Below are 23,188 nucleotides of genomic sequence, written 5' to 3'. Positions count from 1 at the left end.
CCACCATTTACTAGTTTTGTAAACTGAACTTCTTCTGAACCTTAGTTTTCCCATTGCAAAGTGGGGTTAATGATAACTACCTCATAGATGTGTTACAAGTATTATATAAAATATTTGCCATGTTCCATAAACTGTGTTATTATGCAAATTATTATAGGTACTTTGTCTTCTCCCCAAACTGCTTATAAGCAATTTGAGGCAGAAATATTTACATATTTATTTACATTCATTCAGTCTCTACTTGGAGCATAATTTTTTTTAAAGATTTTATTTACTTATTTGAGAGAGAGAGTGAATGAGAGAGAGAGAGAATGAGTGCACACAAGCAGGGGCATAGGGAGAAGGAGAAGCAGGCTCCCCACTGAGCAGGGAGCTTGACGTGGTGCTGGATCCCAAGACGCTGGGATCATGACCTGAACCAAAGGCAGACACTCAAGGGAATGAGCCACTCAGGCATCCCGCAAAAGAGTTTTCTAAGAATTACAGCATTGTAAAATGACCACAAAGACAATTAAAGGCATAGATAACCTGCATAGGTGAGCTAAATCGAATACCTTCTAATCCCCCCCCCCATTTCGAAGTCTTTCACAAAGTCTTTCTGTCCCACCTCTACCATCATAATACTCTCAAAGAAAAGATCACTCAATCACAAATAAAGACACTCTTCAGGCTGACCTGATTATTTACATAGGTGCAGCAAGAGTGTTAATTCACCATATAGGTCTCTTTAAAAATTCTTTGCAAGGGCAACACTGTCAACACTGTCGTTAGCCCTTTCACTCTTGAGAGCTTTTTCTGTATCTTCACTTAATAGACTTCTATGGCTTTACTCACACTCCATGAATCCACGAGATTCATTCTTTTTTTTTTTTTAAGATTTTATTTATTTATTAGACAGCGATCACAAGGAGGCAGAGTTAGGCAGAGAGAGAGGAAGGGAAGCAGGCTCCCCATGGAGCAGAGAGGACCCTGGGATCATGACCTGAGCCAAAGGCAGAGGCTTTAACCCACTGAGACACCCAAGTGCCCCTTGACCCTGTGAGGCAAGAACCTAGCTCTCCTGCTTCACTTAGGTGCCCAGACCCAGGATCACTTTCACCCAAGCATGGGAAAAAGCGAACTCTTTTTTTCTTTTCTTCCCTGGGAGATGTCTCTCCCTTTGGGGACCTCTTCTCACAAATGACAAAACCGGGCCCCTGTCGGCCAGTTAAAGGCCACTGGTCTTAAGTCTCAGGTGACAGGCTTCTAGACAAAGGTTTGGTCAATCCCCCTTCCTCAAAAGAAGGGTATCGTGGCCTAACCCTACCCAGTTCTGCTCTCTGTTCATCTGCTTTTCTAAAATGGCTTTCTCCCATCTCAGGGACTTTGCCTATAGTAGGGCCCTTTCAGTCTCTGGTGATCACAATGCCTTTTTAATCAGGGATTCATTTCAGGAAGTGTGTTTCCTATGTAGATACAAGGCTTTTTCATTTAAAGATGTCTTTCATGAGAACTCAGTTCAGAAGGAGAATCTTTTCCTCATTTTTGCTGCCTGCTAAGATCTATGTTTTTCTTTTTTTTTTTTTTTAAGATTTTATTTATTGGGGATGCCTGCGTGGCTCAGTCATTAAGCATCTGCCTTCGGCTCAGGTCATGATCCTGGGGTCCTGGGATCGAGCCCCGCACCAGGCTCCCTGCTCAGTGGAGAGTCTGCTTCTCCCCCTCCCTCTCCGCCTGCTTGTGTTCTCTCTCTGTCAAATAAGATTTTATTTATTTATTTGAGAGAGAGAGGTCACAAGTAGACAAAGAGGGGGAAGCAGGCTCCCCACTGAGCAGAGAGCCCTATGCGAGCCTCGATTCCAGGACCCTGAGACCATGACCTGAGCTGAAGGCAGAGGCCTAACCCACTGAGCCACCCAGGTGCCCGATCTATGTTTTTCTGATAGGTAGGTACAGTTTAGATTCAGTCACGGCCACGGATCAAAACCCAAGTTAGCGGCAAGCAGGATTAGAGCTATCTCTTTTTATGATAAGTTGGAGGGATCCCAATGTTTCCTCCCGTTGGACATTTACTCCCTTTGGAATTCTTTGGGTACTTAAGGAGGGAACTACAACCCCCAGCCAATTCCTTGACTAGTTGCATTAGTGGCTGGGACTTAAATAGGGCATATAGTTGAAGATTCCTTGTTGCAACAACAGAAATATGAAATGATGATGATGCTAAATCTCAGGGTCGGCACCCCTCAACAGGGCCACGCTTGCAAATGGGACCCCAGGTATACGGACAGGAAAAGCGCCCAGGGAAAATGTTTGCTATTAATCTTGCTAAGCCTTTATGATTGGGCCAGATTTTGGGGGGGAAATCCAGAGGAGAAAAGGAGGATCAGGTGATGGACAGGTAAGAGTGGCTACTCCCGGCCTGAGCCTCCTTAACCCAAGATGTTAGGCCACTCTGGGTAGGAAACCATGGGACGCCTGGGTTCACAGGGGAGAGCCAATATTTAGGGACGCCTTCATCGTTACAGGTACGGGGTAACTACCACCGGGTTTGCGAGATGGGAAACAAACCATCCTCTGCAGGGACTCCTCTGGATTGGGTACTGCAAAATTGGGTAATTTCCCCTTGTAAAACTTTCTAGTGTTTTCCATGGGTTAAACACACGTCAGGTTCTTCAAGGCAAGGTAAAATAAGGCGTGACCTTCGTGGCAAGGCATGGTCTCTTCAGTTCTCAAGGACTCTGCCTGAGAGTGCCTTGAACCCACTGGAAGCAATTTGGATTGCAAATTTAGGAAAGGACTGAGCTCCTGTAATGTTCCCTGCATGGCCACAATAGGATCTATCAGGTCTCTTCTGCAAGAAACAGGGTGAATAGACAGAGGTACCCTCAATCCCTCTAGGCTTCCAGGGCTCTAAATGAGGACCCAGTCTGAAGGGCCTCGTGCAGAACGTGTTGGGCGGTAACCAGACCAGAAACTCCCTCCTGTCATATTGGAATGGCTTAACTAGGCATCCTCCAAATCAGCCCAGGTGGCTGGAGGAAACACAGGCCATCTCTAGCAAAGGGGATGGTGACTCTCTCTCTCTCTCACTGTTCTCCTAACAGATGTGGGGGCTTCTCCCTCACTCATTTCCCGGGATAATGACTGTAACTGGGGCCAACTGTGATTAGTCTGCCTCCCGGTGGGGACTTCAAGGAATATTCCCAAGCAGCTGCCAAAACTCCCTTTGTTTCGGGGAAATTCCCTGTCTTCTCGCTCCTGACATGGACTGCCTAATCCCACTTGTGGGTGTGTAAACATGGCGTTTACTCATTGACGAAGTGGATGAGCTTCAGAACTGGGAACTTTGTCTTCTGGCAGCACTTTGCCTCCTCTGCGTGCCCCACCCCTCCTGTTTCTGCACCTTGGGTACGGCCTCGACACACTCTGACTTCAGATTTCCCTACCAGCGTCTCAAGTAAAAACTGACACTGGGGAACAAACTGACTGACTTTTAAAAGTGGACCTAGTTGGAACAATAACCTGGTATTGAAACTAAGTTAAGTTTGTTGGTTTAATTAAGATAGATGTGTCTTTAAAGTTATCAGCATTAAAGGTGAAACTTTTATTCTGCCAAGTTTTGCTGAAGGTCAGATAAGCTCATGTTGTTTCTGTTGCAGTTTGTTAACAAAAAGATGACTATGATGATGGTTAATTGCCCGTCCCATCAAAGTTTTCATAGAAAATTGTTAAAATAGCTTTCAAAGTCATTGGGATTAAATTTATTGGACATCTAGGTCTGTTCCAAATAGGATAGATAAGGTGCTAAATCATTGGTTACTGGACGTAGGTTTGTGGTATTTGACTACTTATTGCAAAGAAAGTAAGGATATTTAAATCTGCTGGTAAACATGCTTTGTGCTTAACCCGTTCATAACTTTGTCATCTAAAGAACTCTGGTGTGACAGTTCACTACTGGTTACTACTTAGTCTTCACTGGAGGCTAAGATTTCTAAAAGATTTCTAAGATTTCTAAATTCAGCAACTCTCTATGTAGAAAAGTAGGAGATATGCAAGAAAGATAGAAGGATTGGGAATGCGTTTTTTGTGGAAGGTAAAAGAAGGTACTTACGTTCTAAATGAGACTGGTTGTTTGGAAAGAAATGACTTGGGACAAAATCTGAATGTAAAGGAAAGTTGTAGAAGGTTTGTGAAGTGAAATCTTTGGAAAGGAATTTTAGGTGTGGTCAGGACGGACTAAGATTAAAATAAGGGGATTTTAAAAGTACAGTGGTATATACGATTGGAATTCTCTCTCTGTTCAAAAGGCAAAGTTTTCTTGAATTGTTGATCTGCTCTTGATAAGAAAATGTAAACAGCTGTTTTCTCTTTGGCTGCCCAGGAAAGCCATTTCTATGTTTTGCCTCTATTGGGTCTTTGACGATCCCTAATACCATTTAGGCGTGTGCTTTAAAACTTTCTAAGGTTTTAACAAACTTGCCCAAGATTTAAATCATGAACAAAGTCTCCTCAACTAATTAGGCCTGTTTGTTTGGTATGTTACATTCTGGTATAAAGTCATCATCACTCAATATTCTGGCTATTGAAGTGTTATGTGACACAGAAATGACTAAGTTTCTTTGTCAATTATATCCTAATGAACTCTATCAGATCATTGCCAATGTCCATTTCTGAGTTTTTGTCATTTATAGTTGTTCTTATTCTCTTGCAAAATGAGTTTCATCTTCAAGGAGGTTCATAAAAAGGACTTTTAGGACAAATACAGGTATTCAGTATCTTTAAGATCACAACTAAAATAGGTAAAAACTTCTAAAACTCACTAAAGTTGCATTTTAAACAAGAATAGTAAAATGGGACTAAGTGAATTGGGAAAAAATGACTATAGTTCCTTTTGTGACTTTCGTTCAAAACATTGCTGATTCTCTAATGTTTGCTCTCCCAGATTAAGGAAATTTTCTCTTAAGATATGATTTACAGAAATGTGATAAAATATATATTTGTAAACAAAAGCACTAAAGCATTTAGCATTTCTCTCTACCTAAACCCTCTGAGATTCAAAAGGTCTCAATAAGCTTTCTTCCATGGCAATCATAATCATTTGCATAAATTCACTAAGAATCTGCTCTCCTTGTAACGGACACCATTGGAAATACTGGTTATTTTACCAAGGCTTTGACTGAAATGTCATATTTGAGAGACATGCATAGACTCAGATATGACCAGACAGCTTTAAGAAACTAAGGTTGACTTCATGAAACCTAAAGCCATAAAGCCCCTTGGGAATGCTCTCCTAGTACTTGCTTGCAAAGTTCCCAGCAGCCTTACCAGGTAAGTAAAGAATGTCACTTCCTGGCATAGGCAAGGACCTCAGGATACGCTGGGGACCTCATGAAGAGGAATCTGCCCACATCTACAGATATTGCAGGCATGTCTGATGGCAAGTACTTGGCTTGGCTTCCAGCCTAGAGGAGCAACTAAAAGTTCAACCCAGAAATTCCAAATAAAAGTTCCAGCAAAATAAATTCTGAAAGATCTATATGATCAATCATTCTTGCTGAGTTTATGGAGATAATTATGCCATTTGTTAAAACTGGACCTGTTTTTCAAACAAATTAGCGTTATTTGGCTATCTTTGCAAATGAGGGTTATTATAGAGAGAAATTATGGTGGTTTTTTTTAAGATTTTATTTATTTATTTGACAGACAGAGATCACAAGTAGGCAGAGGGGCAGGCAGAGAGAGAGAGGAGGAAGCAGGCTTCCTGCCAAGCAGACAGCCCAATGTGGGGCTCGATCCCAGGACCCTGGGATCATGACCTGAGCCAAAGGCAGAGGCTTTAACCTACTGAGCCACTCAAGTGCCTGAGAAATTATGTTTTAATAACACACCTTTGTAGATGCTAAATTTTAGTTCTGATTGTCTTTGAATGTTGTTTGCCTAAACTAGACCACTTGAGGTGAAATTCAGAGAAGTTGCCACAATAGCTCATGTATAGGCAATCTTGCTTGTTATTCTGTGGGGATAATAACAGGACCCCACGGTCATATGATTACTTGAACGACTGGGAAATGAGGTAGAGTCCCCAGCAATTGTATAACTCACTTATCCCCTTGACCAATTCTATGTGGCTGGGATGACAAAATTGTTCTATAAAAGCCAGAGCGTACCCCATGGAGATAGTGGATGGCCCCACTTTCTTTATGATTAGATTGGATGATGCACTCGGGGATGCCCTTAGCTCCTGAGACAAGTGTTCCATTTGCCAGTGATTCCCTGTAATTAGGATATTGTTAAGGCTGGACCTCAAACAAAAAGGGCTTCTTGACAGTTTCACCTCTCATAGTCATTTACGAGAAGCCACCTCTACTGTCAATACAATTGCAAATAAAGGCTTTCACCAAGCATCCAACAGCCCTCCTGGTAAAAACAGCCTCAAAGCTCATTATGGGACTTCCAGGACTTAAGACAGGACTGCAATATAAAATAAGCAAAGCAGTATGCTTGCTCAAGCAGGACTCTAAATGATACGACGTCCCAGGCATTGGATGCACTCAGCCAAGAATTCAATGAAGTCAGGGCAGGACTTCTTGAGAACCATGCCACTATTGACCTGTCTACTACTGCTACACCATTTGGGGTATGAAAAATTACCTCACGTGATTACAGTTAACTCCTGCAAGATCTCCCAATTAATAGGGGGCATTTGTGATCAGTTAAATAAGATCAAGATATCCAATAATCTATTTGACAAAATTGGTAATTGGGGATCTTATCTAAGGGATGTGATAATCATTTTGGGCCTAATACTTGTTTTATGTTCATCCTTTTGCACGTACTGATGCATGTACCGTTTGCTGCCCATCCTGACCCCCCTGAAGCCATACCACAAATTCCTGGACCAACCGCTTGAAAGATTCTAACTGCCACACAGCCCGCCGCCCCACTTCAGCAGGAAGCAGCCAGAGCGGTCATCGCCCCATTCCCTAAGGACATTTAGGGTTACTGTTCCAGGGGGAGGAATGAGTAAGGGACAGGCGGGGCTGGGGGGGGGGTGCTAGGTGAGGGGCTCACAGAAATCCCAAAAAACATGTAAGTGTGGGGAAACCAGAGATAAGGGGACAAATTGGACTGTGCTTCCCTAGGCGTATGGCCATGTGGGGTGGGTCTTTATGATAATCACCTGTGACCAACAAAGAATAAGCAGAGCCTAAAAAGAAAGTAAGCCATTGAAGGGTCTTACCAAAAGAGATGTTAAAAGAATTTAAGTTCCCTGTTAGCTTTCTATAAAAGACCAACCCTAAAGGCCTTTAGCCGGCAACCCTGTTGGGACCCCTCTCTTGAGAGCTTTTTTGGTATCTTCACTTAATCAACTTCCATCGTTTTACACGCTTAAAAAAAATGCTTTGCAAAAACTTCTGTGAGGAAGTTTTATGAATGTCAGGTTTGACTTTTAAAAGACTCTATTATTTGCTTTCCCTAGGCTAGGAAATCAGGCCCAAGAAAGGCTCTCCACGAGATTTCTCTTGTAGTACCTACTAATTTGAGTTAATTTTGAGGTCCTGAAAGTTTCTTTCTTTTCTTTTTTTTGAAGATTTTACTTATTTGACACACAGAGTACAAGCAGGGAGAGGGAGAAGCAGACTCCCCGCTGAGAAGGGAGCCCAGTGCGGGACTCAATCCCAAGACCCTGAGATCTTGACTTGAGCCTAAGCTTAACCGCTTAACCGACTGAGCCACCCAGGTGCCCGAGGTTTCTTAATTTCTTAATTGCCTGGCCTGTCAGAAGTGATCTTCCTGATAACTGTGAGGCTGGGATCTCTGGGCTAGTTTTCCTGGGCCAGCTTTGTAAGCACGGGCTCCTTAAATACACCAAATCTTTGGCCCTTAAAATGGTTTGCCGTATCTGGTTAAATGAATATCCACTCCCTCCACCCCCGCAACCCCCCCCCCCACCTTTTCAAAAGATTTATTTTGAGAGAGGGAGAGAGAGAGAGCATGTGGGAGAGTGGTGGGGAGGGGAAGAGGAAGAAAAAGAGTCCCAAGCAGACTCCCGCTGAGCACAGAGCCTAATGCTGGGCTCAATCCCATGACCCTGAGATCCTGACCTGAGCTGATTCCAAGAGCCTGACGCTTTGGGACGCCTGGGTGGCTCAGTTGTTAATCAGCTGCCTTGGCTCAAGTCATGATCCCGGAGTCCTGGGATCGAGCCCCACATGGGGCTCTCCACTCAGCGGGAAGCCTGCTTCTTCCTCTCCAGCAGCTCCCCCTGCTTGTGTTCCCCCTCTCGCTGTGTCAAATAAATAAATAAAATCTTTAAAAAAAAAAAAGAGTATGATGCTTTATCAACTGAGCCACCCAGTCACCCCAAATGAATATCTTTCTTAAATAGGACACTTAACAGAAGGCCTTGGATATACAATCAATGTGTACAATTATATCCTGGCAAAAGGAAGTCAGATCTTAACTCAATCTAGTAAGTTTCTGAATTCTGGGGGAGCCAGTGAAAATCAGATATTTAAATATTTTTGGTTTATGAGAGCAGAATCTCTAAATTATTATGCGTTACACACTAGTTACAATTTAAGAAGGAAGATAAAAAGCTTCCTCATATATTTAGAAAATAGAACATTAGAACGACATCAATAATATTCTAAGCAAATAACCACAATAAAACTTCTATCAGTTTCATTTAGTCCTGTAAAGTTAAGTCTCGTCCTGGGGCATCTTAGGTTAGGAGTCTGATGAAGCCACCGGCTTCTTGACCTAATGGAGTCCTGGAAATCCTAACTCAGTCCGCTGGTGTGGTCTGAGTTGTCTAAGGAATGTTAGCTCAGCTCTGAAGTCTTTGAAGAGCCTGTCTCAATCCTTTTCCCAGGGGGTTCTGCTCTGAGACTGTCCTTTGTTGAGGACAAAAAGTCTGTTTTTTTTTTAATCTTATAAAAGAACCTTCAAGCAAGCATCACAATAAAATAAAAACTATCCGTAGAAGACAGAGATTCAAATGACTGTGGTTGGTTTATTTTTGAGAACCTTTCAAATGTGAAAGGTCTGATGAAGTTGCCCATTAAAAACAGGCAACTGACTAGAAAATTTGGTTTTTCCTATGGCATGCAAAACAAAGGTAATAAAGCCATTGCAAAAAATTAGACAGAATGTCTCTAAGAATAGTGACAAAGCCCATTTTTAAGGACATCAATAAAAATTACATCTGAGGGGCACCTGGGTGGCTGGTTCAGTCAGTTAAACGTCTGCCTTTGGCTCGAGTCATGATTCCAGGGTTCTGGGATCGAGCCATGCCTGGGGCTTCTGCCCAGCTGGGAGACTGCTTCTCCCTCTCTGCCTCTGCCTCTGCCTCTCCCCACTGCTTGTGCTCTCTCTCTCTCTCAAATAAATAAATAAAATCTTAAAAAGAAAAAGTTATATTTTTGTAACTGATTTGTAAAAATAAATGAACATAATTTTTATATGGAGAAAGTCTTTAATATAACAATACTGAAATACAATATATATATAATCACTACATGTTATTACATATATATGTATATAAATGTGCCAAGATAATAACAACTTTTTTTAAATATATTTTTTTTAAGATTTTATTTATTTATTTGACAGAGGGAGAAAGAGCACAAGTAGGCAAAGAGGCAGGCTGAGGGAGAGGGGGAAGCAGGCTCCCCACTGAGCAGGGAGCCCCATGCGGGACTCGATCTCAGGACCCTGGGATCATGACCTGAGCCACCCAGGCACCCCTAAAGATTTATCTATATACAGCACACCTGGGTGGCTCAGTTGGTTAAGCATCTGGTTTTGGCTCAGTTCATGATCTCAGAATCCTAGGACTAAGGCCTATTATCGGGTTCTCTACTTATCAGGGAAGCCTGCTTCTCCCTCTCCCTCTGCTGCTCCCCCTGCTTGTGCTCTCTTACTCTCTCTTTCAAATAAATAAATAAAATCTTACAAGAAAAAAAGATTTTACTTACTTGAGAGAGAGAGAGAGCAAGAGAGCACAAGTGCATAGGGGGCAGGGACAGAGAGATTGAGAGAGTCTTAAGCAGGCTCCATGCTGAGTATGGAGCCTGAGGTGGGGCTTGATCTCAGAACCCTGAGATCAGGACCTGAGCCAAAACCAAGAGTGGGATGCTTAGCCAATGGTGGCACCAGGTGCCCCAGATTATAACAACATTAAACCAAAACTAGCAGGGCACCTGGGTGGCTCAGTCAGTTGGGCGTCTGCCTTTGGCTCTGGTCATGATCCTGCTTCTCCCTTTGCCTGTCTCTCCCCCTGCCCCCCCTCTCTCATTATCTCTTTCTCTCTCTCTGACAAATAAATAAATAAAATTTAAAAAAAATAAATAAAGTATTAGATGTTAGGGGCATCTGGCTGTTCAGTCAGGGGAGTGTGCAAATCTTGATCTCAGGGTTATGAGTTTGAGCCCTACATTGGGTGTAGGAATTACTTAAAAATAAAATATTATAAAAAGTAGGGGTGCCTGGGTGGCTCAGTCTTTGGGTATCTGCCTTCAGCTCAGGTCATGATCCCAGGGTCCTGGGATTGAGCCCCACACCAGGGTCCCTACGGGTCAGGAAGGCTGCTTCTCCCTCTCCCACCCCCTCTGCTTGTGTTTCTTCTCTCACTGAGTCTCTGTCAAATAAATAAATAAAATCTTTTTTAAAAATTTAAAAGGTAAATAAAAATAAAGTATTAGATGTTAAATTTCCTTATTTGGGGGGAATTATAGAAATATTTTTCTTCTATAAGGGCTTATTTCTGCAAGTCATCAAAACAGAGCTCCTTAAATAGTCTTTATAATTAATTTATTAACACCCTCTGGAAAGAGTAAAGTATTACCCACTACCATAATAAGAGGTAAAGGCTTTTCTAAATTATAGACATCGAGGTAGAGAGCATATATTTTCAGATCAGTAAACACAAAAACACACAATCTCACTGGTTCAGATATCCAACAACCGTTCTCTTAATCAAAGGGTGGTAATCAGTTGCATTGCACTGACACAATCAACTTGTATCAGTATGAACTGGAATAATTTTCACTATTACCAGTTTTCTACAACTTAGTGTTTTCTTTTCTTTATGTATTTTTAAATAATCTCTACACCCAATGTGGGGCTCAAACTTACAAACCTAAGATCAAGAGTCACAGGCTCTATCTACTAAGCCAGTGACTCAACTGGCTTAAAACACTTTAAGTGTTTTAAAGATTTATTTATTTATTTGAGAGAGAGAGAAGAGAAAGAGAGAGACAGTACACTTGAGTCGGGGAAAGGGCAGAGGGTAAAGGAGAGAATCTCAAGCAGAGGTAGAGCCCATCATAGGGCTCCAGCTCATAGCCCTGCCATCATGACCTGAGCCAAAATCAGGAGTCGGTCGCTTAACCAACTGAGCCACCCAGGCGCCCCCACTTACAGTGTTTTAAAATAGCGCAAAGGCAATAAATGATGGAAAACACCAAGATCATCTTTTTTGCCCAATTCAAAGTCTCTTATAATTTTTCCTGACAACAGCAAGAGAAAAAAATAAAATACAGAGTTACATAAAACAAACAAAAACCTTAGCCATATGTATAATAGGATTCTAATTTTATAAGCATATCCTTGCGGGTATCTAATAGCTTAAGCCATTTCTGAAAAATCTTGTTCAGAAGAGGAACCTCTACTAACTATAAGCTTTTATAATTAATGAAAATACATCCTTGGAAGACCTGCTATGCTTCATTAGCTTGGTTCGAATTACTCTATATATTTGAAAATAATTTTAAAAATTAAATTTGAGTAGATTCTGATACCTTTTCATTAGTTTATCTTCCTATCTTTAATTCCCCTGAGTTAGATTTTTAAAAAATTATTTGATGTTTCCTTCATATATTTGTGAAAAGAGAATGATGAAACCGATTGATCACAGGAAATATTTTTATCCAAATTCTAAGTAACTTTGCAAAAAGCCTATAAAGGTATTCCTCCTGATGCTTGGATTAAAGGTTTTAAATATGCCTCTGGTGATTCTCTGGCTTTACTCTTGGCTTTTCAGTCATATGCTATTGCTGCCTACCTGTCATAAAAAGGGAAGTAGATTGTTAAAGATCTAAAAATTCTAAGTATTGGGGTGGCTGGGTGGCTCAGTCAGTTAAGCGTATGACTCTTGGTTTGAGCTCAGGTCTTGATCCTGAGGTCGTGAGTTGAAGCCCGGTTTTGGGCTCCATGCTAGCTGTGGAGCCTCCTTAAAAAAAAAAAATCCCAAGTATTTATTGAGACTTTTTCTCTTTTTAATCAAGAATAGAAAACAGCACTTTGGAGAGGCGAGAAAGCTATTTAGGAGCAGGAAATTTCCATAATTCAAACCTGGAAGTTTGTATTCACAGAATTTTTGTTTACTGTCCCCTGCAAATGGACATTTTCCACTGCACAGAAAAATCCTAGTTTAAGGCCATTAATTATACATTTTTAAGACTTAAAAAAAATCTATTCTCAAAATGAAAGGGTGAGGGATATAGTTTCACAAACAAAAACACTACTACTATTTAGCAATCCTGTAGTGTAAATAATGTCTTAGGGTCTGTTGCTAAATGCATTTTTAGTAAAGACTAAAAGAAACAGAGGAACAACTGAGAAACCTGACAAGAAGAGGAAAGATTTCCCAGGAAAAAAATAAGAAAGAATGTGGTTTAAACTTGCCCTAAGCTTTAAGGGATTTATTATCACAGGACAGAGAAACAGTTCTATTTGCCCTCAATTAGCTTAATTAATTATATTTTTTTCAGATTGATGATTACCCACAATTTTTGAGTACACCAGATAGAGAAACCAACCAACATATTCGTATCATCCATTCTTCAAATGTTTTAAAAAAAGAGCGTGAAAAATCAAAAGGTGTCAAGAAATTCTCATTTCCATTTCATCATGGTACTTCAGACAACAAAAAAGGTATGCAGTATATTTCTTAACGTGACACAAGAAAAGATGCATTACTTTATAAGACAAAAAAGAATGTTCTTTTTTCCTCCCCAGCTTTACTGAGGTATGACTGACAAATAAAAATTATACATAAGGTGTTAACTGTGATATTTTAGTCTATGTATACACTGTGAAATGATTACCACAATCAGGCTAATCATCTCACATAGTTTTAATTTTGTATAAGTGATGAGAACACTTAAGATCTATTTTCTTTGCAAGTTTCAAGCACACCCTACATTATTGTTAACTATAGTCATCATGCTGTGCATTTTGGTCTCCAGAACTTATTTGTCTTATAATGAACATCTACCTTTTGACCAACATCTACCTTTCCCCCCACCAAGCCCCCAGCCCCTGGTAAATTACCATTTTACTATCTGTTACTATGAGTTTGTCTTTTTTGGGTTCAACATAAGTGAGATTATGTAGTGGTTCTCTTTTTATGTCTGGTTTATTTCACTTAGCATGATGTCCTCCAGGTTCATCCATGTTGTCTCAAATGCAAGATTTTCTGTTTTTAGATTTTATTTTACTTCTTTATATTTTAAAGTAATCCCTACATCCAACGTGGGTCTTGAACTCATGACCCCAAGATCAAGAGTCAGATGCTTGGGATGCTTGTGTGGCTCAGTTGGTTGGGTGGCTGCCTTTGGCTCAGGTTGTGATCCCAAGGTCCTGGGATTGAATTCCACATTTGGGTCCTTGCTCAGGGGGGAGCCTGCTTCTCCCTCTGCCTGCTGCTCCCCCTTCTGTGCTCCCTCTCTCAGATGATAAAATAAATAAAATCTTAAAAAAAAAAAAAAAAGAGCCAGATGCTCTGCTGACTGAGCCAGGCAGGTGCCCCAGGATTTTTTTTTTTTTTTTAAAGATTTATTTATTTATCTGAAACAGAGAGAGGGAACACATGCAGCAGGGGAGGGTAGGGGCAGAGAAGAGAGAGAATCCACAAACAGTCTCCTCACTGAGGAGGGAGCCAGACTTGGAGCTCAATCCCAGGACACTGAGATCAGGACCTGAGTCTAAATCAAGAGCTGGACGCTCACCTGAGTGAGTCGCCTAGGCATCCCAGATTTTCCTTTTTTTAAAGGCTAAATAATATTAGATTGTGTGTATTTGCATGTGTGCACACACATACACCTCCACCGCTGACACTCACACACATTTTATTTATCCATTCATGTATTGCTGGACACTAAGGTTACTGTAAATAATGCTGCTATGAATAGGGAGGGCAGTTATCTGAGATAGTGATTTTATTTCCTTTAAATGCAGACCCAGAAATGGGAATGCTGGATCATATGGTAGTCCTATTTTCGTTTTTTGGGGAGCCTCCATACTGTTTTCCACAGTGGCTGTACCAATTTGCAGCCCTACCAGCAGTGCATAAGGGTTCCCTTTTTTCCACATCCTCACCAATACTTGCTATCTTTTGGCTTTTTGAGGATTGCCATCCTAACAGTTGTGAAGTCTCATTGTGGTTTTAATTTTTAGTTCCATGATGATTAACGAGCTGATCCATCCATTCTCAGCACAGTTTGCCATACATGAGGATATGTGGGGGAAAAGGAAAGAAAGAAAAGAATGGAAAGGAAGAAAAGGAGGGAAGGGGGGGGAGAAATGAAGAAAGACAAAAGAGAGAAAGAAGTGTGTTCACTAAATACTGGTTTTAAAAAAAGAATGAGTTAGAATCTGGATTCCATTTGGTCAGTTCTTTTTTTAAATTATTTTTAAGATTTTATTTATTTCGTCATCAGAGAGAGATACTGAGCACAAGCAGGGGGAGCGACAGGCAGAGGGAGAAGTAGGCTCCCTGCTGAGCAGTGAGCCCGATGCAGGGCTTCACCCCAGGACCCTGGGATCATAATCTGAACTGAAGGCAGACGCTTAACCCACTGAGCCACCCAGGCACCCCTGGTCAGTTCTTGTTTAATTTTAATAACCTTATTAACAACCACATTTTTTTTTCTTTTTGCTTTTTAAGATTTGACAGAGAGAGACACAGTGAGAGAGGGAACGCAAGCAGGGGGAGTGGGAGAGGAAGAAGCAGGCTTCCTGCTGAGCAGGAGCCCGATGTAGGGCTTGATCTCAGGACCCCAGGATTATGACCTGAGCCAAAGTCAGAGGCTTAACGATTGAGCCACCCAGGCACCCCCAACAACCACTTTAATGAAAAACCTGATCAAGAAATACAGGGGATAGGGTGCCTGGGTGGCTCAGTGGGTTGAGCCGCTGCCTTCGGCTCAGGTCATGATCTCAGGGTCCTGGGATCGAGCCCCGCATCGGGCTCTCTGCTCAGCGGGGAGCCTGCTTCCCTCTCTCTCTCTCTGCCTGCCTCTCTGCCTACTTGTGATCTCTCTCTGTCAAATAAATGAATAAAATCTTTAAAAAAAAAAAAAAAAGAAGTACAGGGGATAACCAGAAACATTGTGAACCTGGCTTTAGGTAAATTCCTGATAGTCATCTCTGTGAATCTTGGGCTCCCACAAGCAAGGGAAGCCACAAGGTCCTGTTCCGATAATTATGGTTTATTGTGGTTATTAACAGCATTCACTCTTCATTCAAAAGTAGTGTTTGGGGGCGCCTGGGTGGCTCAGTGGGTTAAGCCTCTGCCTTTGGCTCAGGTCATGATCTCAGGGTCCTGGGATCGAGTCCCACATCGAGCTCTCTGCTCAGCAGGCAGCCTGTTCCTCCTCTCTCTCTCTCTGCCTGCCTCTCTGCCTACTTCTGATCTCTGTCAAATAAATAAATAAAATCTTCAAAAAAAAAAAACAAACAAACCAGTGTTGGGAACTTGTTCACCCAAGAACTATGATTCACACCTAGATAAAAAGATGAAAAGCCATCTTTAATTTTGTTTAGGGAGCTCAGCATCTGATGCAGATGATCTTCCCACTGGGCACAAGGAGATCTAGAAAATCCACAGTGGGGTGGGGAGAAAGGGGAGACGCAGAGTCAGGGCTCCCAGTACTCACCCTGCTCAACCAGAGCTCCCGTGCTTTTATGTTTCCCATTTTGGGCTGTACATCCTTCTGGTGAGTAAGTTTTAAAAATCCCAGGACAAATAGATAAAAATAGAATATATAGTTCAGCATTATACTGTTTATTTCGAGGTCTTATTTTATATATGTACATAAAGTGTGATTATATCTAAAGGAGCCCTTTAGATGGAATCCATATAACCGGGAGGTGGTCAAAGCAGAGAAGCACGGGCTTTGGACTTGCTAAGCTGACATCTGAATCCCGGCTCCCACCTTTCCAGCTCTGTGACTGTCTACAAGTCACAGCCTCTGCGAGCCTCAGTTTCCTTGTCTTTCTATTGCTACTTTCAGAGGGCTTTTGTGTTACATGAAATAATGTGGGCAAGGCTGGGCACACAGCAGGAAAGCAGTCAGCTGTTGAGATCACATCCTTAGCTTAGAGGAAGGTCAGAATAAAGTCCCCACAGGGCTCCTGGATAGGCCCTTCCACTTCTGGCCTCTAGCCAGTGGAGCTAGACCAGTGCACACCACCAACTGGCTCTTCACTAGCCTTCCCTTCAGGTCAGACTCAGAGCTCTTGGAGTACCGAATAACTACAAAGTGTGAGAAAACTATCCAGTGTTTGTACACTCTCGTAGACAAGCACCCTTCCACACTGACACTCCATGGCATGGCAACTGTTTGTAGAAGTTGTAATTAGACTTACTAAATCCCTGGTTGCTCACCAGGTCTCTTGCCACCCTAATTAGAGTACCTAACTGGCGCTGGTTGCCTTAAATGCATATTTATCCTTGTCCACAAGCATAATTATTCTTGGTTTTTTTTTTCCCCCAAGATGTATAAGAAGATAAAAACACACGTTAAAGAAGCTAATTACAGGCAGAAGTTTTATGAAATTTAAATTCCTAGAAACTTCACAAATGATGTTAAAAACAGTGAAGACACTTAAAAAAAAAAAACTTATCTTGTATTCACGCACATGGCTATTCATAAAATTATACCTCTCCTCCACTCCTCCTCCTTCACTTTCGTCTCTGAATGTTCCATCTGACACTTTGGTGTAGGGAGTTTTGAAAACCCAAAACTGCTACTGTCACAAGGAGTCATACATAGCACACATTACAGAATAAAAAACATCCCCCCTTTCTAGAATGCCAACAGTCCTGCGCTCTGATGCCGGTTTTCCACCAAGCTGCTGCTTCCCTGGGTCAGTGTTGCCATATACCCTGTGGGACCATGGGGGTTTACCTCCTAGACAGTCTGTAATATGCAGACCTGAAGCAAGAGAGAGGCTCAAACCTGTCTGACCATCTTCTTGACAACAGTCATTACTAGAGGCTTTAATGTTAATACTGATGATATCATGCCCAGAGAAGTAGCTCACATTAACTGCTCAGCATTTAAATAAAGATAATTATTAGAACTTACTCCAAACCTCTTGGGTGAAAGCCTAGGGAATATTTGTGTCAGGTGGCAAAGCTTACACTCAAACCAACTGGATTATCTTAACAAAGGAAGCTCAAAAGTGAGAATCATTTGTAGTAAAAATACTTAGTTTCATCATCTCATTTTCAATAGGCTTCCTAATTAAGCCCTACTTTTCTGGAAATAATATAGAAAAAGAGGCTTTTCTCTAGAGTATACATGTGTCCTTATATGGGTCAGAGGTAGCACTTTAAATTGTACTTTTTATGTGTAGATGAAAGGGGATAGTTATTAAACTCTAAATGAACAATGCTGACAGGAGCAGAGCGGCTGTGGTGAACTGTATTAGCTGCTAAAGCTCTAGAATGAATTGACTGATTAGCCCCTTAGTTTCAAGTACATTCTTTTTTTTTTTTTTTTAAGATTCTATTTATTTATTCATGAGAGACAGAGAGGCAGAGGGAGAGGGAGAAACAGGCACCCTGCAGAGCAGGGAGCCTGATGGGGGACTCAGGACCCTGGGATCATGACCCGAGTTGAAGGCGGACACCCAACGACTGAGCCACCCAGGCACACTCAAGTACATTCTTGGACAGCAATGTCCAACAGAACTTTCTGCAATGATGGAGCTGTTCTGTATGTAGTCTAATTACATCTAGTACAGTGGTCAACAGCCACCTGTGACCACTGTGCACTTAAGATGTGACTTGTGCTACTAACTGAATTTTAATTTAATGTTAATTTTAATGGCCACAGGTGTCTAGTAGCTATAGAATCAGTCACTGCAGCTCTAGATGCATAGAAAAGACTTTAATGGCCTTGGTGGTATCTTTTGAAACACTGGCATAAAATGAAGTAGACTAGTCCCCCAAATAGAGTGAAACATCATAATTTTTTTTTTTAAGATTTTATTTATTTATTTGACAGACAGAGATCACAAGCAGGCAGAGAGAAAGGAGGAAGCAGGCTCACCGCCAAGCAGAGAGCCCGATGTGGGGCTCGATCCCAGGACCCTGGGATCATGACCTGAGCTGAAGGCAGAGGCTTTAACCCACTGAGCCACCCAGGCGCCCCGAAACATCATAATTTGATGATACATACACTGAACCAGGTTTTATACAAATATAAGATTTTCTTTTATACCTAAAACCTACCTATTTTTTAAAATGATTGAGGTGGAAGAAAATGAAAACAAGGGGCTGATGAGTCTCTCAGGTTTAGTGGATAATTTTTACATAGGCTTGGCAGTCTTCCCCATAGGAATAGGGTTTTGACAAATATAATCAGACCTCTTGCAGTTAAGAAAGCACTGCATTTTTTTGGTAGTGTCTTTTCTAAAAATGTTCCTCAGCTGATCAGCACTACTGAACATGTCACCAGGCATCCACCGTGCTAAATGGGAGAAGGACTTCATATCTAAGCTACTGAAGAAGACTGTGAGCTGCTGTGTGCACTCTAGAGAACATAGTGGCAGAAAACGGTGTCATCTGTTACCTGTAACCAGGCTCTCTTGTCATTATGGCCTCACACCTGCCAGACTCTGGCACCTAGGGGACCAGCCCTTCCAGCCGATGTAGAAACAGAGATCAAGCTGTACTTCATTTCTCAGTGGACAGCACAGATGATCCTAAGATCCTAAGATCATCAATGGTAACACTGTTGTTACCAGTGAAACTTAAAGCTAACATAGAGAGGGGCAGGGACGCTGACCCTAAAGTTGTTTTTTGTCATAACCTTTGATGTCCTCACCCACAAAAGAGAAAGTTCAAGGTTGGTGAACCTGCATGAAATCAGGTTGAAGAGACAGTTAAGGCTGACTGGTTAAGTAATACTAGCTTCCTAATAGAAAAGACTCAGTGATTTCTTCTCCCCTCCCAGCAAACCCACAGTGCTGGGCTCCATTTCCTTCCAGCTCTCCTCCAAAATGCCTGAGGTGTTGCTGTATACCCAGGACCCTGTGGTTCACATTCCCGACAGTCTATAATATGTGGTCCTGAGGCAAGAGGCTCAAACCTGCTGACTTCTGTGCCACAAATGCTAATACGTTCTACTTAATTCCAGCAACGATCAAAGGCATTATTTATATCACAATTAGTGCCCACATTTGTGAAAAGCCTACTATTAGAAGTGTCTATGATGACCGGGGTCTTAAATTTATGTAGTTAGTAGAGGTTTTTCACTTTCAAGTAGAAAAAACTCATTCTGCCTAACTTAATGCCAAAGAGAATTTATTGAAGGATTTTGAGTCTTTTAGGGAATCAAGAGGGGAACAGAAGAAACCCAGTCGTGGAAGACCAGAAACCCGGGGGCCTGTTCCTGGGCCTGAACAGTCTGTGAGGGACTTTCTTCTCAATATGGCCAGTTTCAAAGACTCCCAGCTCTGCCTCTCATGTCCAGATGTCACAATCCTAGAGGGAGACATTGATCAGCCCAACTTGGGTCAGAGCCCACCCCCAGACCACTCAGCTACAGCTCGGATAGGGATGGATCCAGATTTTGTAGGGACTAAAAACTCGTACAATTTGCAGAGCCTTCCTTAAGAAAAAGAGTCAAGACATCAGATACAATTGATCTGGAAATGCTGGGGTTCAGAGCAAATGGTCAAGAAAGAATTCTTGAAATGTCTTCAGTGCAAAAAGCTGGGGTTTTTTGTTTTTTTGTTTTTGTTTTTGTTTTAAACATGGGGACAGGACCTGTGGGCAGAAAGAATTGCACTGGGGTTTTGATGGGTGACTGATTACATATTTTCAAGTTGGGAGGGGTTTAGGGATAGCGTAAGTCTCTAAGGAATTTTGGAAACAAGGTTTCCAGGAACTTGAGGGGGCTAGCTGTCGTTAGGAAGAGGTCATTTATTGCTGTCTAGTCAAACCTTAGTCATGAGACCCTTCAGATGTCTATCAGTGGGTCATATGCTTGGAGGGTGACTGGGGACATATATCTTGGAGGGTAGAAATAAAAGAAGTTTCCAAAGGAATTTTTATATGTTAAAGAAGACTTATAGGATCCTGGGGGGGTTGGGCTAAGATTGCCTTTTGCCCTTAACAAAGTATATTAACATTAGACAGCTGAATCCCTAGAGGAATGTCACTTTACCTGGTTCAAGGACTTGTCAATGGGCTGTAAGTAGTAAGGAAATTTAATTTTTTCTTTTGCCTTTATTTCCCACATCATAACAACTGCAGTACTCCCAAGAAATACAGGCAGAAGAAATCACCAACATGTTCCTCTATGGACAAGAGGAAGTGAGACAGAAGGAAAACTGGAGTGGAAAGGGCCTGTGGTCTTGAATGATTGTGGCTAAAATGTCTTCCCTTTACGTATTTAATAAAAACATTTGGCCAGGGGTACTTGGGTGGCTCAGTGGGTTAAGCCTCTACCTTCGGCTCAGGTCATGATCTCAGGGTTCTGGGATCGAGCCCCACATCGGGCTCTCTGCTCAGCAAGGAGCCTGCTTCCCTCCCCTCTCTCTGCCTGCCTCTCTGCCTGCTTGTGATCTCTGTCAAATAAATAAATAAAATCTTAAAAAAAAAAACAACCACACACACATTTGGCCATGCGCACACATTGTTAAGGCCTCTCCTAAGCCTTTGGAAGGAACTCGTGCAAGTGAGGGGCACTAGAGCTGAATCATCATTAATTTCATTGGAAAGAGCAGTTTTTGTTTTGTTTTGTTTTGATTTTAATAAAGATGGGGCACCCATACTGTAGAAGAGACCAGTCCCTTAAAGAAGGGAAGGTGCTGGGAAGACAAAAGGTCAGAAGACCACTATAGCTTGGTCCTTCCATTAGTCACCGCATAGCTGTGTTTTCCTCTTTCGTGTGTGTGTGTGTGTGTGTGTGTGTGTGTGTGTGTGTGTTTAAGGATTTTATTTTTAAGTAATCTCTATACCCAACATGGGGCTCAAACTCACACTTCTGAGATCAAAAGTCACATGCTCTACCCCCTGAGCCAGCCACGAGCCCCTCAGTTTCCCACTTATTATGTTTTTGGCCTCACATCCTCAGGTGATCTCCAAATCTGATGAACTATGCCGGACTTCAAGGGGGCTGTGTTGACCTCATCTGTCTAGATCAGAGCCAGCCAGAAAACCGCCCACAGCCTCCAGCTATCTTTTTATAGAACCCCCTCCAGCATCACCTTTGGCTCTCTTCGGTAAAAGGGCTCTTTCTTCTAAGCATGGAGGTGCTTTGGGCTCCTCTCAGACCCACAGGAGTGAAAGAGAATTTTGCAGAGCAGTTCAAAAGGAAAGGGGTCAAACACAGTGCAAACACACGATTTTGATTTCATTTTGTGTAAATTTTTACTTAAAAATAAACGGAAAAAATTAAAAGAGAGGAGGAGTAAAGGGAAGCAAGCAAGTCAAGAAAGGAAGCTGCGGACAGAGCCAGGGAAATTCCCAGAAGGCGTTCTCTGTGGGAGCAGCGCTTTCTCTCTTTCTCTCCCCAGCTCTCTGTTTGGCTTGTGCATCCCCTAACTCCAGCCCTTCCGCAGGGATGCAAAGATGGTGACAGGGATCACGGAGTTTCCACTGGAGCCTAGAATGTGAGGACCATACTGACCTCTTGCAGTAGCCTACAGAAATGTAAATTTGGTTCTCATTCAGAACACTTCTCAGATACTATTATTGTTTGTCCCTCCAAATAAACTACACACATAATTGGGAGGACACGACAGTGTTCTTGATGTTATGATTGGCTCTTTGATTTTCACTTTAAATTAAACAAAGGTATATTGTATAACTACTCTACCAGGCACCACACAAGTCCTTTTTATGCACATTATCTTATTTTCACTCACAGAATTATCATCTTCATTTTTATAAATCAGGATAGTGAGTCCAGTGGGGCACCTGGGTGGCTCAGTGAGTTAAGCCTCTGCCTTCGGCTCAGGTCATGATCTCAGAGTCCTGGGATCCGAGCCCTGCATCGGGCTCTCTGCTCGGTGGGGAGCCTGCTTCCCGCTCTCTCTCTGCCTGCCTCTCTGCCTACTTGTGATCTCTGTCTGTCAAATAAATAAATAAATAAATCTTTAAAAAAAAAAAAAATATATATATATATATACTGAGTCCAGAGTGAAAAGGTAACTGGAAATTCTTGCAAACTGTAAAGTAACTTTTTACAAGAGTCTGAAGTTAAGCACATGTTTTCCTTTTTTTTTTTTTCTAATTTATTTATTTGACAGACAGAGATCAGGCAGAGAGAGAGGGGGAAGCAGGCTCCCCACTGAGGAGAGAGCCTGATGAGGGGCTTGATCTCAGGACCCTGAGATCATGACCTGAGCCGAAGGCAGAGGCTTAACCCACTGAGCCACCCAGATGTCCCTTAAGCACATGTTTTAACATCAAAGCCAAAATTCCTTTTGTCCCATCATGCTGCCCAGTTTATACTTTGGGACTTGCAAGGTTTTTGTTTTGTTTTTGGAGGAGGTTGGGAAGGGACAGAGGGAGAGGGAGAGAGAATCTTAACCAGGTTCCCCACCTGCACCGACCTGATGTGGGGCTTGATCTTACCACCCTGAGATCACAACCTGAGGTGAAATCAAGAGTTTGATGCTTAATCAACCGAGCCACCCAGATGCCCCAGGACTTGCAAGTTTTTGAGAGGATTTATGAACAGTCATCAAATCAGTATGTGTAACTATAATTTCTAAACAAACTCAATCAAATTATGTAATGAGTTATCAAATGACTTCTTTTTCCTTTTTTTTTTTTTTTTTTTAAAGTCAAAGAAGAGATTAATGGCTCTGTCTTTTGGAGAAGCAAAGAGCCCAGAAATTTGAATGAATCCTCTCTCAGGTAAGATTTTGTTTGGAGTATGTTTTTGACTTGCTGACC

The 23,188-nt window shown here is 41.9% G+C and overlaps 1 protein-coding gene across 1 annotated transcript in view; it reads left to right on the top strand.

Moving 5' to 3' along the window:
• The window catches only part of LOC308347141 (uncharacterized protein C12orf56), a gene marked incomplete at its 3' end in the record, with an annotated part of 92,129 nt that overhangs the window by 19,229 nt on the left and 49,712 nt on the right, over nucleotides 1-23,188 (top strand). Inside the window, exons 2-3 of the mRNA XM_080810280.1 lie at nucleotides 12,756-12,918; nucleotides 23,077-23,149. Of these exons, the coding sequence (XP_080666406.1) occupies nucleotides 12,756-12,918; nucleotides 23,077-23,149 (236 nt within the window). The remainder of the gene's footprint in view (nucleotides 1-12,755; nucleotides 12,919-23,076; nucleotides 23,150-23,188) is intronic.

The sequence above is a fragment of the Martes martes genome (assembly GCF_963455335.1).
Source record: "Martes martes genome assembly, chromosome: 8".
Taxonomy (NCBI): domain Eukaryota; kingdom Metazoa; phylum Chordata; class Mammalia; order Carnivora; family Mustelidae; genus Martes; species Martes martes.
Note: the sequence above shows the minus strand (reverse complement) of the source record. Positions and strands in the feature narration are given on the sequence as shown.